Genomic DNA, 14,913 nt, shown 5'->3' with positions numbered 1-14,913 from the left:
GTAGGTGCCCTCTGGTGGGTATGTATAGGTAGGTGCCCTCTTTCTGGTGGGTATGTATAGGTAGGTGCCCTCTGGTGGGTATGTATAGGTAGGTGCCCTCTGGTGGGTATGTATAGGTAGGTGCCCTCTGGTGGGGGTATATAGGTAGGTGCCCTCTGGTGGGTGTATATAGGTAGGTGCCCTCTGGTGGGTGTATATAGGTAGGTGCCCTCTTTCTGGTGGGTATGTATATGTAGGTGCCTTCTGGTGGGTATATAGGTAGGTGCCCTCTGGTGGGTGTATATAGGTAGGTGCCCTCTGGTGGTTATGTATAGGTAGGTGCCCTCTGGTGGGTATGTATAGGTAGGTGCCCTCTGGTGGGTATGTATAGGTAGGTGCCCTCTGGTGGGTATGTATAGGTAGGTGCCCTCTGGTGGGTGTATATAGGTAGGTGCCCTCTGGTGGGTGTATATAGGTAGGTGCCCTCTGGTGGGTATATATAGGTAGGTGCCCTCTGGTGGGTGTATATAGGTAGGTGCCCTCTGGTGGGTATGTATAGGTAGGTGCCCTCTGTTGGGTGTATATAGGTAGGTGCCCTCTGGTGGGTGTATATAGGTAGGTGCCCTCTGGTGGGTATATATAGGTAGGTGCCCTCTGGTGGGTGTATATAGGTAGGTGCCCTCTGTTGGGTGTATATAGGTAGGTGCCCTCTGGTGGGTATATATAGGTAGGTGCCCTCTGTTGGGTGTATATAGGTAGGTGCCCTCTGTTGGGTGTATATAGGTAGGTGCCCTCTGGTGGGTATATATAGGTAGGTGCCCTCTGGTGGGTGTGTATAGGTAGGTGCCCTCTGTTGGGTGTATATAGGTAGGTGCCCTCTGGTGGGTATATATAGGTAGGTGCCCTCTGTTGGGTGTATATAGGTAGGTGCCCTCTGTTGGGTGTATATAGGTAGGTGCCCTCTGGTGGGTATATATAGGTAGGTGCCCTCTGGTGGGTATATATAGGGGGCGCCGGTGGGTTTGGAGCAGGTTACAGTGCTGATGCCCCGGGCACCTCAGCTTCTGATCCCTTGTCGTCTCTCTGGGGGGGGGGGGCAGTGGGCATCTCTTGGGCACCCATGTGTGGTGACTCTATAGCAGTTGTGGGGTCTTACACGCTGGGGGTTGTAGCTTCTCAGCTCATAGATTCAAATGGTCTGGTGCCCCTGTCTGTACGACTACTACTACCCCCATCCTGCATGGCAGCTGCCCCCTGTCTGTACTACTACTACTACTACCCTCATCCTGCATGGCAGCTGCCCCCTGTCTGTACGACTACTACTACCCCCATCCTGCATGGCAGCTGCCCCCTGTCTGTACGACTACTACTACCCCCATCCTGCATGGCAGCTGCCCCCTGTCTGCACGACTACTACTACTACCCCCATCCGTGTAGGTGACTGTATCTGCTATTGGTTACCTGCTGTGCAGTATTAACCCCCACACTGCCAGGATCTGTATTCCTATAGATTACATGGGGGGGGGGATGATGGCTCCCTGGGGTCACACATGAGGTCAGGGGTCACAGCTGATGGACACTTATCTAGGTCGGGCTCCCTGGTGCCAGCTGCATGCTCCGGATTACTTCATCTCTCCCTGATCTTCTCTGCTCCGGGGAGGATGATGGGAGGGACGGTGCAGCGCTACATGGCCGCAGTGTCACAGGATGCTGGGAGCTCCATGGTGGGGGGTGTACTGGTTATACAGGATGGGGGGAGTACTGGTTATATCTACCGAGCCGAGCACAGGGTTGGTGGTGGTGGTGGGGGGGGGTTACTGGTTATACTGGATGGGAGGTGTACTGGTTATATATATGGAGCGGGGTACAGGATGTGGTGTGTACTGGTTATACTGGATACAGGCTGGGGGGTGTACTGGGTATATCTACTGAGCCGGGTACAGGATTGGGGGGGGGGGGTACTGGTTATACTGGATGGGGGGGGTACTGGATATACAGGATGGGGGGGGTACTGGATATACAGGATGGGGGGTACTGGATATACAGGATGGGGGGGTACTGGATATACAGGATGGGGGGTACTGGCTATACAGGATACAGGCTGGGGGGTGCAGAGCTCTGTGGGGGGGGATTAGATACATGAGGTGCAGAGCTCTGTGGGGGGGGGGGGCGGGGATTAGATACATGAGATGCAGAGCTCTGTGCTTGGGATTAGATACGGGGGGGGGGGGGGGAGTGCAGAGCTGTGTGTGGGGGATTAGATTCATTGGGTGCAGAGCTCTGTGGGGAGGCGGGGATTAGATACATGAGGTGCAGAGCTCTGTGGGGAGGCGGGGATTAGATACGGGGGGGGGGGGTGCAGAGCTGTGTGTGGGGGATTAGATACGGGGGTGGGGGGGGGGGTGCAGAGCTCTGTGGGGGGGGGATTAGATACATGAGATGCAGAGCTCTGTGGGGGGGCGGGGATTAGATACATGAGATGCAGAGCTCTGTGCTTGGGGATTAGATACGGGGGGGGGGAGTGCAGAGCTGTGTGTGGGGGATTAGATTCATTGGGTGCAGAGCTCTGTGGGGAGGCGGGGATTAGATACATGAGGTGCAGAGCTCTGTGGGGAGGCGGGGATTAGATACATGAGGTTCAAAGCTCCGTGCTTGGAGATTAGATACGGGGGGGGGGGGGGGTGGTGGTGCAGAGCTGTGTGTGTGGGGGATTAGATACATTGGGTGCAGAGCTGTGTGTGTGGGGGATTAGATACATGAGATGCAGAGCTCCGTGCTTGGGGATTAGATACGGGGGGGGGGGGGGGTGCAGAGCTGTGTGTGGGGGATTAGATACGGGGGTGGGGGGGGGATTAGATACATGAGATGCAGAGCTCTGTGGGGGGCGGGGATTAGATACATGAGATGCAGAGCTCTGTGGGGAGGCGGGGATTAGATACATGAGGTGCAGAGCTCTGTGCTTGGGGATTAGATACGGGGGGGGGGGTGCAGAGCTGTGTGTGGGGGATTAGATACAGGAGGTGCAGAGCTCTGTGCTTGGGGATTAGATACGGGGGGGGGCAGGGGAATGATCATAGATGAGACAGGATGGCTCCCGGGGGTGATTCTCTCCTCACCTTACAGGAACTTTGCCCCTCGGCCCAGTAATGGGATACACCCTCCTCTTCCTCCCCTTCCTCCTCTTCCTCTCGCTGCTTCCCATCTATTTCTGGAAAATGTGGGTAAGAGGGAGAAGTGCGATAACCTGTCCGCCCCCTCCCTGTCTCTCCGGGGGGATTACTCTATTGCAAAGCTTCAGAGATGCAGAAAATCCGTGCTCTTCCCACACTGCGGAGGAGCGCTTTACATACGTGCTACTCTCTATGGACACCATCTATGGGGGGGGGGGGGGGATATGCTGAGACTTGTAGTCTGTGAACAGAACAGGATCAGACTGCGCTCCAGGACCAGAACCCATTGCTGCCCCTCACAAGATGAAAATACCCCAAAATTACTTCACCCTCCTTCTCCTGTAAGTGTCTATTAAACTCTCTGTAGAATTCAGACTCATGGCCGGTCTCCATCAGACTCTCTGTAGGAGAATTCACAGGGTCATGGCCGGTCTCCATCAGACTCTCTGTAGGAGAATTCACAGACTCATGGCCGGTATCCATCAGACTCTCTGTAGGAGAATTCACAGACTCATGGCCGGTCTCCATCAGACTCTCTGTAGGAGAATTCACAGACTCATGGCCGGTATCCATCAGACTCTCTGTAGGAGAATTCACAGACTCATGGCCGGTCTCCATCAGACTCTCTATAGGAGAATTCACAGACTCATGGCCGGTCTCCATCAGACTCTCTGTAGGAGAATTCAGACTCATGGCCGGTCTCCATCAGACTCTCTGTAGGAGAATTCACAGACTCATGGCCGGTCTCCATCAGACTCTCTGTAGGAGAATTCACAGACTCATGGCCGGTCTCCATCAGACTCTCTGTAGGAGAATTCACAGACTCATGGCTGGTCTTCATCAGACTCTCTATAGGAGAATTCACAGACTCATGGCCGGTCTCCATCAGACTCTCTATAGGAGAATTCACAGACTCATGGCCGGTCTCCATCAGACTCTCTGTAGGAGAATTCACAGACTCATGGCCGGTCTCCATCAGACTCTCTGTAGGAGAATTCAGACTCATGGCCGGTCTCCATCAGACTCTCTGTAGGAGAATTCACAGACTCATGGCCGGTCTCCATCAGACTCTCTGTAGGAGAATTCACAGACTCATGGCCGGTCTCCATCAGACTCTCTGTAGGAGAATTCACAGACTCATGGCCGGTCTCCATCAGACTCTCTGTAGGAGAATTCACAGACTCATGGCCGGTCTCCATCAGACTCTCTGTAGGAGAATTCACAGACTCATGGCCGGTATCCATCAGACTCTCTGTAGGAGAATTCACAGACTCATGGCCGGTATCCATCAGACTCTCTGTATTAGAATTCACAGACTCATGGCCGGTATCCATCAGACTCTCTGTATTAGAATTCACAGACTCATGGCCGGTCTCCATCAGACTCTCTGTAGGAGAATTCACAGACTCATGGCCGGTCTCCATCAGACTCTCTGTAGGAGAATTCACAGGGTCATTGCCGGTATCCATCAGACTCTCTGTATTAGAATTCACAGACTCATGGCCGGTCTTCATCAGACTCTCTGTATTAGAATTCACAGACTCATGGCCGGTCTTCATCAGACTCTCTGTAGGAGAATTCACAGACTCATGGCCGGTCTCCATCAGACTCTCTGTAGGAGAATTCACAGGGTCATTGCCGGTGGTTGCAGGAATCGGCCCCGTTGTGGCCAGTATACAGGAGACTCTGTAGGAGAATTCACAGGGTCATGGGCGGTATCCATCAGACTCTCTGTAGGAGAATTCACAGGGTCATGGGCGGTATCCATCAGACTCTCTGTAGGAGAATTCACAGGGTCATGGCCGGTGGTTGCTGGGATCGGCCCCGTCTGCTCGTCTTTAGACTCACAGAGCGTGACCGCATCCTGCAGCTGCTTCAGATCTGTCCTTGGTGCTGAAAGGCTTGAAGGGCTGCTCACAGTGGTGAGGGTGTAAGGACGTTGTACTGTGTGCGGGGACTTATTACTAGTACTGGAAAGCTCTAGGATGCTGTGGCCCAGTGGGCTTTGGAGGGCCCATTGCAGTCTTGGTAATCCTACTCAATTTATGTTAAAGTGAGGGTAGAGTACACAGGAGCCTTCCAGGACTGTGTTACATATATATATTATAGCCATCGCTAGGGCTCCGGGGCCCACTGGGCATTTGGGGGGCTTTGGAATCAGGGTAACCATTCTCTGTGCTTGTCAGCCTGAGACAAGAGGGAACCCATTAATATAAGGAGCCATCGGACTGACTGACCTGGCCTTGTATCAGTCCTTATCATCAAGGGCCCAATGGGCATTGTTTCCCACACCGTTTTGGTAAAATGCCTTGTGTATACCAAGCCTAGGGTGGGGTAAGCGAGGACCCACCATGACTGTTACCCAAAGCCCCACAAACCTATGGAACCAGACTCATTGCTTATATCGGCACAGGGATCCCAGGGCCCAGTGGGCTTTGTAGAAACCATTGCAGTCACCCAAGGCCCCCATACATATCATGGCTGTGTTCACCAATGGGCCTCATGGGCCCAATAGAATCTACATAAAACATGATGTATATGTTTTTCCAGCTGAGGGTGACTTATGTGGGCCCCACTATAACCATGACCTTCAATGGTTCATAGACAGACCAGTTATAGTGCGTACATAAAGTGGCCCTTCCAACAACAATACATCTGACTCTGGTCGTGAGGACTTAGAAGGTAGATGAGAAAGTTGTCACCTGTCCCTTTCGTTGGTGCCTTCTTTTATAAACCATGCCACACCTCTGTTCAGGTTGTATGTGGTATTACAGCCTGGCTCCATTCACTTAAACAGAAGTGAGCTCCCCCCTTGACTTCAATACCCATTGCCCTTTGTTGGGATGTATCCTCGTCCACAGTACGCAGCTCCTGGTCTTCGGCATTAATATGACGGATGCGGCTTTTGTGGGCTCTCCGGGCTTCTTTACGCTGGCCGCTTGCCGGGAAGGCGCAAATGAGGAAATATGAATGTAATTACGCCAATGTTCTGTGACGGAGCAGATGCTCTGCAGCCAGCTCTGTAGATGTATATGAGAGCCCCCCCATACATAATAACACTATAACAGAACAGAATTACACAGTAGAAGCGGAGGGCAGTGATTATATGGGAGCAGCACAGAGTATTTCAGTACTTTACCTTCATCTTTCAGACAATGCTCATATCTTGGAAGATACTGGTTTTCATTGAGGAGATCCATTTTGCAATGCTTCCTGGGAAGAATATATGCAAATTAGCTCTTTCATAGGAGAAAGAAAACAGTCTCTCTAGCGCCACCTATAGGCAGCTGCCTTAGAAGTGTGTGTTGCCATACCTGTGTCTTTCCAGGTGTTGCAAAACCACAACTCCCAGCATGCCCTGACAGCCGGAGGCTGTCAGGGCATGCTGGGAGTTGTAGTTTTGCAACAGCTGGAGTGATGCAGCTTGAACACTGCTGGATGTCAATCACTGAGTTAAGAGGCATCTCAGGGTCACATGACTCATTTACATAATGCAACCCGCAGGATGGAAGCGAGTCATGTGACAGAGCATGGTCGGTATTAAAACAATGGCGATTTTCCTGTAATATCGTGAAATATACGCCATTTATGGGAGAACTAGGTAACAACCAATATGGCCGCCTTTCGAAAGCCATATTGGTTGCTGAGCACCATTTTACTACAGTAGTGACCTGTGTGATGATTACAGTAGTCGGCCATTGTATCCGGGGGGGGCATCGTTTAGCCGTATACATTTCCCTCACGCTCTTACTGTTCATCTGCCGTGTATCGGCAACCTTGAGCATAATGTGCGCAATTCGGGGATGGTGAATACGTTCGTAACATTACAACCCCCCCCAACAACCAATCAGAGGCCACCATTCTTCTCTGCAGTGCAGTGTACAAAATGGAAGCTGTCCTGTGATTGGTTACTACCTAGCAACCAGGCCAGTCATGTTGCCGAGGCCTAGTAAATTTCTCAGACCAGATAAGCCTGTGTTTACACCACAGACAAACATAGCTATAGACCCTCAGGCAGACAACTATGGCCTCCGTCACTGGGGTATGTGCTGCCATCATTTCTATGGCTGCTTCCCATTGCCGTACCCCAATAAAGCGCGTTTTGCTGCGCTATTGTGTTCCGTTTAAATTTGACTATAACAATAAGAATCGGCCTAATTGTAGTCACTGGAGCTACACCACAGTATAGGTTGGTATCCATGGTATACCGACAGACAGCTGCGCTGCATAAATGCAGCGTGAACCCAGACTACACTGGGGGGGTATACGTATATGTACCAGAATCGCAGTGTGAACTGAGACTAACCCTACACAGGGGAATGCATATATGCAGAATAGCAGCCTAACACTACACAGGGGTTTATGTATATGTTGATGGCATATTGCAGATTTTTAATGTTAACCCAGCCTAAGACTACTCAGGTGTATACGTCTATGTTGGAGGCCTATAGCAGAATCGCAGAGTGAACTGAGTTTAAGACTACACTTGGAGACATATACGTCGGTGGTGTACAGCAGAATTGCACTGTGAACCCAGCCTAAGGCTACACAGGTGTATACATATATGTTGGAGGGGTGAAGCGGAATTGCAGTGTGAACAGAGTCTAAGACTACACAGTGGAATATAGCGGAATCACAGTGTGAACTCAACCTAAGACTACACAGTGGTTTACATATATGTTGGAGGGGTAATGCAGAATTGCAGTGTGAATCCAAGCTAAAACTACATGGGGGTATACTTATATATTGGAAGTATATAGCAGAACCACAGTGTGAACCGAGCCTAACACTACACAAGGGTATATGTTGGAGACGTATAGCAGAACCACAGTGTGCATCCAGCCTAACACTACGTGGGGGTATATGTTGGAGGCATATAGGAGAATTGCAGCATAAACCCAGCCTAACACTACATGGGGGCACAGGTATATGTTGGAGGCATATAGGAGAATTGCAGCATAAACCCAGCCTAACACTACGTGGGGGCACAGGTATATGTTGGAGACATATAGCAGAACCGCAGTGTGAACCCAGCCTAACACTACATGGGGGCACAAGTATATGTTGGAGGCGGATAGCAGAATCTCAGTCCAACGCAACCCAATAAAAAAATAATTAAAAGTTCCTGGGGAAGCTGGTTGACGATGTAGTGACCGTGAAACCTACCTCTAAGCCGACATCTAGCTTTCCCTGACTCCTGAACAGCAGTCAGCCTAGTTGCCTATTGTTTGGGGCGCTGGACATACGGTGGCATAACCACTAATTCTGTCATTCAGGATTCTAGGACAGCTGGATTATTATTCATGTCGGTATCCGTGTGCGATTCAATGACGACGAATATTACCGACGCACCCGTTTAGTAAACAACGGCGGATTATTTTCTTTCCGTTTCACACAGCCCGTTTGTCCGATCTCCCCCTCTCCCCGCCATAACGCGGCGGTATTGATGTCCTCCGCACATGTATCGGCGCCCAGCAGTGGGGTTTACATTCTCATCTGAAATCCCTGAGCACATCTGTGTCGTGAACGAATGACGGATTCATTAGCGGCGAGGGATGAGCGGCCGCCTGAAAGCGTCCAAACAGCAGGAGGGTCCTGCGGGGAGGCCGGTGGCGAGAGCCTGTGACATCCGCGGCCCTGTGATAAAGAGACCCCCGTGACGGCAGACAATGTGGCCAGCTGTCTCCCTTAAAGGGTCGGCAAGCCAGTGTTATATTCGTGCTGGAGCGTTATATAGGAAGTGCATAATATATGGAGATACAACAATAGATGAGACTCCTCACCGCCGCGTGTGAACATGGACCTAGACAAGGAATACTAATCACGGATAAGGATCGGTATGAGAAGCCGCATATCCGGAGGCCGTTCTCCTCAGGCGTGATGGGGGGGGGGGGGGTCACCTTTACTTCTATTAGGAGTCATTGTTTACAGGCGATTAGACGAAAATGAAATTTGTGCATCAATATGTCGCGGGAAGATGGGAAATTGGATGCAAATGATGTTTTTTGGTTTTTCGCTCGGCAGATTAGCGCGTGCCCACTTAAAGCCTTCTCCCTGATGAGAATATTGGATTTGTGATTTCTATTCGCCGGCGGCGTCGGGGAACTGCAGCAAATCTGTAGATTAAAGGTTATTGTGGGGACCGTCGTAGATGGCGGCTACAGGCGCCGCATTTATAACAAGTCATAATTCATCCTGAGCCTCCTGCTTCATGAATAGAAGCCAAAAACTGCAGTAAGGACTGACAGTTCTTCCTATGGCTCTGCTTGCTGCCGGTGGATAAGAAAATTCTAGAGGCTGGTAACCTCACTTTTCATAGCAGAGGGGTTGTTACAATGTATCAGAATAGGTTTTCAGTATCTTCATAGCTGCTATTGACTGCAGTATTGCCATACCTGTTTCTCTCCAGCTGTAGCAAAACTTTGCCCTCATTTAAGGCATCATAAACCAAGTGACAGATTCCCTTTAAATCGGTGTTAAAGCTGCAGCATTCGACCTGTTGCAAAACTACAACTCCCAGCATGCCCTGACAGCCGAAGGCATGGCATGCTGGGAGTTGTAGTTTTGCAACAGGTCAACGAATGCTGCAGCTTTAACACCGACTTAAAGGGAATCTGTCACTAGGTTTATGACTCCTTAAATGAGGGCAAAGTGCACTAGTGAAAGAAATGCTGAACAGATCGGTGTATTACTTACATCATTCTGTTCTCCTAATATGCAGGAGAATAGGATTCTTGCCACACCCCTTTCCCCACCCTCCAGCTGCTGATTGTCAGTTGACTGCCTATACACAGCATGGATGGATAACTGCCAGTCAGCAGCTGGTGGGTGGAGTTTTCTGCTTCTCATGAATATCCAGGGCTACTGAGCTCATGGACAATAAGTAGTCTGTCCATGTTATTCAGGAGGAGATCTCTGGATCAGCTGCACAGAATAATGTAAGTGATAAATCATTCTGTTCAGCTTCTCTGTCACTAGTTTATGCTACCCTGAGATAGACTGTCAGTAGGGTTATGGCGTCCTATTTAAAGGGGTTATCTAGTCCTACAAAAACATGGCCACTTTTCCCCCTCCCTTGTCTCCAGTTTGGGCGGGGTTTTGAAACTCTGTTCCATTGAAGTAAATGGAGCTTAATTGCAAAACACACCTGAACTGGAGACTGAGAGTAGGAGGGGAAAAAAGCCATGGTTTTTGTAGCGCTGTATGACCCCTTTAGGCTATGTTAACACTACGTAAGTTTCCAGCCGTAGAGCGCTCCGTGAATAAGCAGCCGGAGATTTACGTAGTTTGCGTACAATGGAAAGTATACGATCTACAGCTGCACAGTTCACACTACGTACGAACTTACGCCCGGATCGTATGCAGCGCCGTAAAAAATTAACCAGACCAGTGTTTCGGGACGGAAGTGCTGTAACTTGCGCCCGTAGCGTAACATGCGGTCCTGTACGGAGTGGTGATATCTTCATTTTTACACTTTGATTTGCCGATCCAAAAGGTTCTGTGGGGTGTCCGGGGCTAGCCACAGATATCCAAGTAAAAGACCGCTGTCAGATCGCTACGTACGCCGCTCGGGAAGCATACGTAGCTTACGGGCGTAAGTTCGCGGACCGTACATAGCCGGCCGCAACTTGCGTAAATCCCGGCCGGAGTTTACACGTATATGTCCGGCCGCGAAAAATATGCGGCCGGACATATACGTAGTGTGAACATAGCCTTAAGATGCATCCCGGGGTAACATGACTCCATTTACATAATGCCACACGCAGCATGGAAGAGAGTCATGTGACCACAAACCCGTCGCATGGTCGGTTTTAAAATAATGACTTTCCTGTAATATAAAATATACGCCATTTCAGCAATTTATTGGAGAACTAGGGAACAACCAATATGGCCGCCTATTGGAAGCCATTTTGGTTGCTGTTTACCATTTTACTTATCTTACAATGGATCAGAATAGGTTTTGAGTACCTTCTCAGTATAGCGGCCTTTGACCCCACAGCCGAGGTCAGTGGCACTTTGCGTTGAGGTCTGTGACCCTTTTGCGTTCATTAATCACCCCCTCCATCAGTTGTAATTAAAGGGTCCCACCCTCTTGCCCTGTTCTCCTGTCGCGGGGGGCAGGGCTGTGACACGGAGAGGCAGATGTGACTCCCGGAGCAGCGTGTTGCGTCCTCACATCCAGAGGCAGCGTGTGAATAATGACATTGTACATCCGGTCGCCATGGCAACAGGGCCTGCATCCAATATATTGTATTAGTTTGCTGCGTGCACCGCTCGGGGTCACATTGGCAAGATGGGGGCTGGGATGGTGGTCTCATAGGCCTGATCTCCTCATCCTGGCAGGGGTCACGTGTTAACCCTTCACTGTCCATTGAGCACGTGCAGCTATAGGGTTATAACTGGTTAGATAGATGGCGGCATATAATATATACAGGATAGTGGCTGATGTGGCCGCCATTCCTCCCCCAGCAGAGAGGTCGGCCTTGTGTAACACTGGGGCCCCTAGGGCCGCACTACATGCACCAATGCCCTCCTGATTACCCATCCCCAGTGTGCGGCACCGCCAGGCCCTGTAAGGTCTCCATAGGGGGCAGCGCTGAAAGACACCGTGACATTTGTAAAGTGGTTAAATGAAGAGACGCTCTTGTGAGTCCAGGAAGATGATGAGAGGTGTAATTTATTCATTACAATCAGCGCCGCACAAAGTGGGTTTAATTACAGAGCGCCGGGAGATGGAGGCGACGTGTCACTGCGCCATTATTTATATGTAGGGCAGGACGGGACCTACCAGCATCACTGTCATGGGGTCCACACACTGCGACCCACAGGGGGCAGTGTTATAGTAGTTATATTCCTGTATATAGGAGCAGTATTATAGTAGTTATATTCCTGTATATAGCAGTATTATAGTAGTTATATTCTTGTATATAGGGGGCAGTATTATAGTAGTTGTATTTCTGTATATAGGGGCAGTATTATAGTAGTTATTTTCTTGTATATAGGAGCAGTATTATAGTAGTTATATTCCTGTATATAGGAGCAGTATTATAGTAGTTATATTCTTGTATATAGGAGCAGTATTATAGTAGTTATATCCCTGTATATAGGAGCAGTATTATAGTAGTTATATTCCTGTATATAGGAGCAGTATTATAGTAGTTATATTCTTGTATATAGGAGCAGTATTATAGTAGTTATATCCCTGTATATAGGAGCAGTATTATAGTAGTTATATTCCTGTATATAGGAGCAGTATTATAGTAGTTATATTCCTGTATATAGGAGCAGTATTATAGTAGTTATATTCTTGTATATAGGAGCAGTATTATAGTAGTTATATCCCTGTATATAGGAGCAGTATTATAGTAGTTATATTCCTGTATATAGGAGCAGTATTATAGTAGTTATATCCCTGTATATAGGAGCAGTAGTTTGCATTTGTCCTTCAGGTCCTTGGCTCTGGGGGGGGGGGGGGGGGGGGGGGGGTGTGGTGTATGTGATTGAACACTGAGTGTCGTCTTTTCTTTGGTACAGATAATTTCATGAGGATCAGTAAATTTTCAATAAACAGAAGAAATGACAGGATAGATATATAAACCAATAAATCACAGTGTGAGATGGGATATTGGAGGAGAGGGAGGCTTCTAATCCAGTATTCTCTCCAATCTGTCAGGATGTGGCGGTTCTTACATTACAGGGAATCTGTTTACTCTGCCGCCCCCTCAGATTCCCCCGTTCGGCTTTTTCAGGTTTTCATCATTCCTCATCTCTCGCATTATTTGTCCTCAATAAAGTTGGTGCAGAACAAAGCATTGTTAACAGTGTGACTCTTCACAGAAAGAAGCACAGAGTATTTGAGGAGGTCATAGACCGACATAGTGGATGGTGCGGGGTGTCCAAGCAGCACAGAGTATTTCAGCACTGATCAGGGTAGTAAGCAGGGCTTGTTTTACAGGTCAGTAGATGACGCTTCTTTGACTTAGTTACAATGGTCACTAATATAATTATATTCTTTCTTTCTCTTTTCAGGAATGAGACTGTGCTGCACCAGTTCTGCTGCCCCGTCGCTGATGCCGAGAAGCCGTCTCCACCCAGGTAAGACCCCGAGTGACCACAGACCTTCATACCTGCACCCCAAAACTAAATACATGGAACTGATACCCCATCAATACACAAAGCCGGCCATGACTCCTCGATCAGACTACACAGGGTTTGTTTGTAGTCTGTAACCATGGAGACACACAGATCTGCATGGATGCCTTGTGTGGTAAATAGTAGACTGTTTGCAGGGAGATTGGCTGCAGGAGTGTATACAGACTATAAAGCCCAGGTAGAAGCATTAGGAAGGGGCACTAGCCTAGGTTTATTGAATGTCCGGTCACCAGGGTTCGAGCTGAGCACCAACACTAAGTGCCCTATTACTTGGGACGATTATCGTGCGAAAAATCGTTATATTGTTTGAGTTTAAACGATAATTGCAGGCAACGATCAACAAATCGTTCATATGTCGTTGATCATTGATTTAGATCTTAACCTAAAATCTAACAACTATATTTTTGTGTAATATGGTGAACGATTTCAGGTTAACTTTAAACAATCTCGTTTGCAATTGTTTTATCGTTAGTCATTAATCGTTAAAAATCGCTCTGTGTAATGGGAGCCTAAGGATGTCGCTTACTTCATGTTTCATTAAATTTGTATAACGATTCTTTACTGTGAAAGCCAGACTAGACCCCAGAGCTAAAATGTCAGACCCGTAACCCCTCTTAGGCTGCAGATAAGACCCTACAGGTATTTAGACATCAGATCAGACCCCTAAAATTGATTCATATGCCAGACCAGACCCTAGTTAGTATAGGACTTCAGACAGAGCCCTGAACTTAATCAGACTCCACCGGATCCCTAAACTTAAAGTGTTCCTGTTGTTCCACAAGGAGACATGTCAAAAGTTTTGATTGGTCTGGGTCTGAGTGCTCAAAGTCATACCGATCGGGAGCTGGAGCTGGGAGAAGACTGCGCTAAGCGTGTCTGTGTCACGTGATCAGTCAGACTTATCCGTCAGGCTCCATAGAGCTCCATTATAAGTCCGAATGATCACATGACACAGAGCCGGGAGAGGCTGTATCTCCTGATCGGTACGAGTGTGAACACTCAGACCCCGACACTTGACATGTCTCTATGATATGTCAAGTTATGTGAAACCACAATGACACCTTCATTCAGACACCAGACCTTAAAATTCACATTCAAAGACAGTCTTCTAAAATAAGACTAATACAGACCCCAGACCAGACCTCAATACTAATACAGACCCCAGACCTCAATACTAATACAGACCCCAGACCAGACTCCTAAACTAATACAGACCCCAGACCAGACTCCTAAACTAATACAGACCCCAGACCCCGAAACTAATACAGACCCCAGACCAGACCTCAATACTAATACAGACCCCAGACCCCTAATCTAATACAGACCCCAGACCAGACCCCTAATCTAATACAGACCCCAGACCAGACCCCTAAACTAATACAGACCCCAGACCAGACCCCTAAACTAATACAGACCCCAGACCAGACCTCAATACTAATACAGACCCCAGACCCCTAAACTAATACAGACCCCAGACCAGACTCCTAAACTAATACAGACCCCAGACCAGACTCCTAAACTAATACAGACCCCAGACCCCGAAACTAATACAGACCCCAGACCAGACCTCAATACTAATACAGACCCCAGACCAGACCCCGAAACTAATACA

The 14,913-nt window shown here is 48.8% G+C and overlaps 2 protein-coding genes across 13 annotated transcripts in view; one reads left to right on the top strand and one right to left on the bottom strand.

The window, feature by feature from the left end:
* WASHC1 (WASH complex subunit 1) overlaps window positions 1-11,312 on the bottom strand; it is a 32,100-nt gene extending 20,788 nt beyond the window's left edge. For 2 of the 4 annotated variants that reach the window (XM_069965377.1, XM_069965385.1), the window contains exons 1-2: window positions 6,901-6,981; window positions 6,289-6,362 (exon numbers count right to left, since the gene is read on the bottom strand). In XM_069965377.1, coding sequence (XP_069821478.1) covers window positions 6,289-6,362; window positions 6,901-6,974 — 148 coding nt within the window. In that variant the 5' untranslated portion in view covers window positions 6,975-6,981. Of the gene's footprint in view, window positions 1-6,288; window positions 6,363-6,900; window positions 6,982-9,845; window positions 9,866-11,117 lie in introns of those variants that run through there. The other 2 variants (XM_069965403.1, XM_069965394.1) reach the window with 2 other exon arrangements.
* Window positions 1-14,913, top strand: part of IQSEC3 (IQ motif and Sec7 domain ArfGEF 3) — a 62,336-nt gene that overhangs the window by 3,995 nt on the left and 43,428 nt on the right. For 7 of the 9 annotated variants that reach the window (XR_011362535.1, XM_069965270.1, XM_069965264.1 and 4 more), the window contains exon 2: window positions 13,179-13,244. Coding sequence is in view for 7 of the 9 variants with exons in the window: in XM_069965270.1 (XP_069821371.1) it covers window positions 13,179-13,244 (66 nt within the window). In the remaining 2 variants the exon portion in view is untranslated. Of the gene's footprint in view, window positions 1-7,136; window positions 7,192-10,031; window positions 10,088-13,178; window positions 13,245-14,913 lie in introns of those variants that run through there. The other 2 variants (XM_069965319.1, XM_069965309.1) reach the window with 2 other exon arrangements.

Source organism: Dendropsophus ebraccatus, chromosome 1 (assembly GCF_027789765.1).
Source record: "Dendropsophus ebraccatus isolate aDenEbr1 chromosome 1, aDenEbr1.pat, whole genome shotgun sequence".
NCBI classification, from domain to species: domain Eukaryota; kingdom Metazoa; phylum Chordata; class Amphibia; order Anura; family Hylidae; genus Dendropsophus; species Dendropsophus ebraccatus.
Note: the sequence above shows the minus strand (reverse complement) of the source record. Positions and strands in the feature narration are given on the sequence as shown.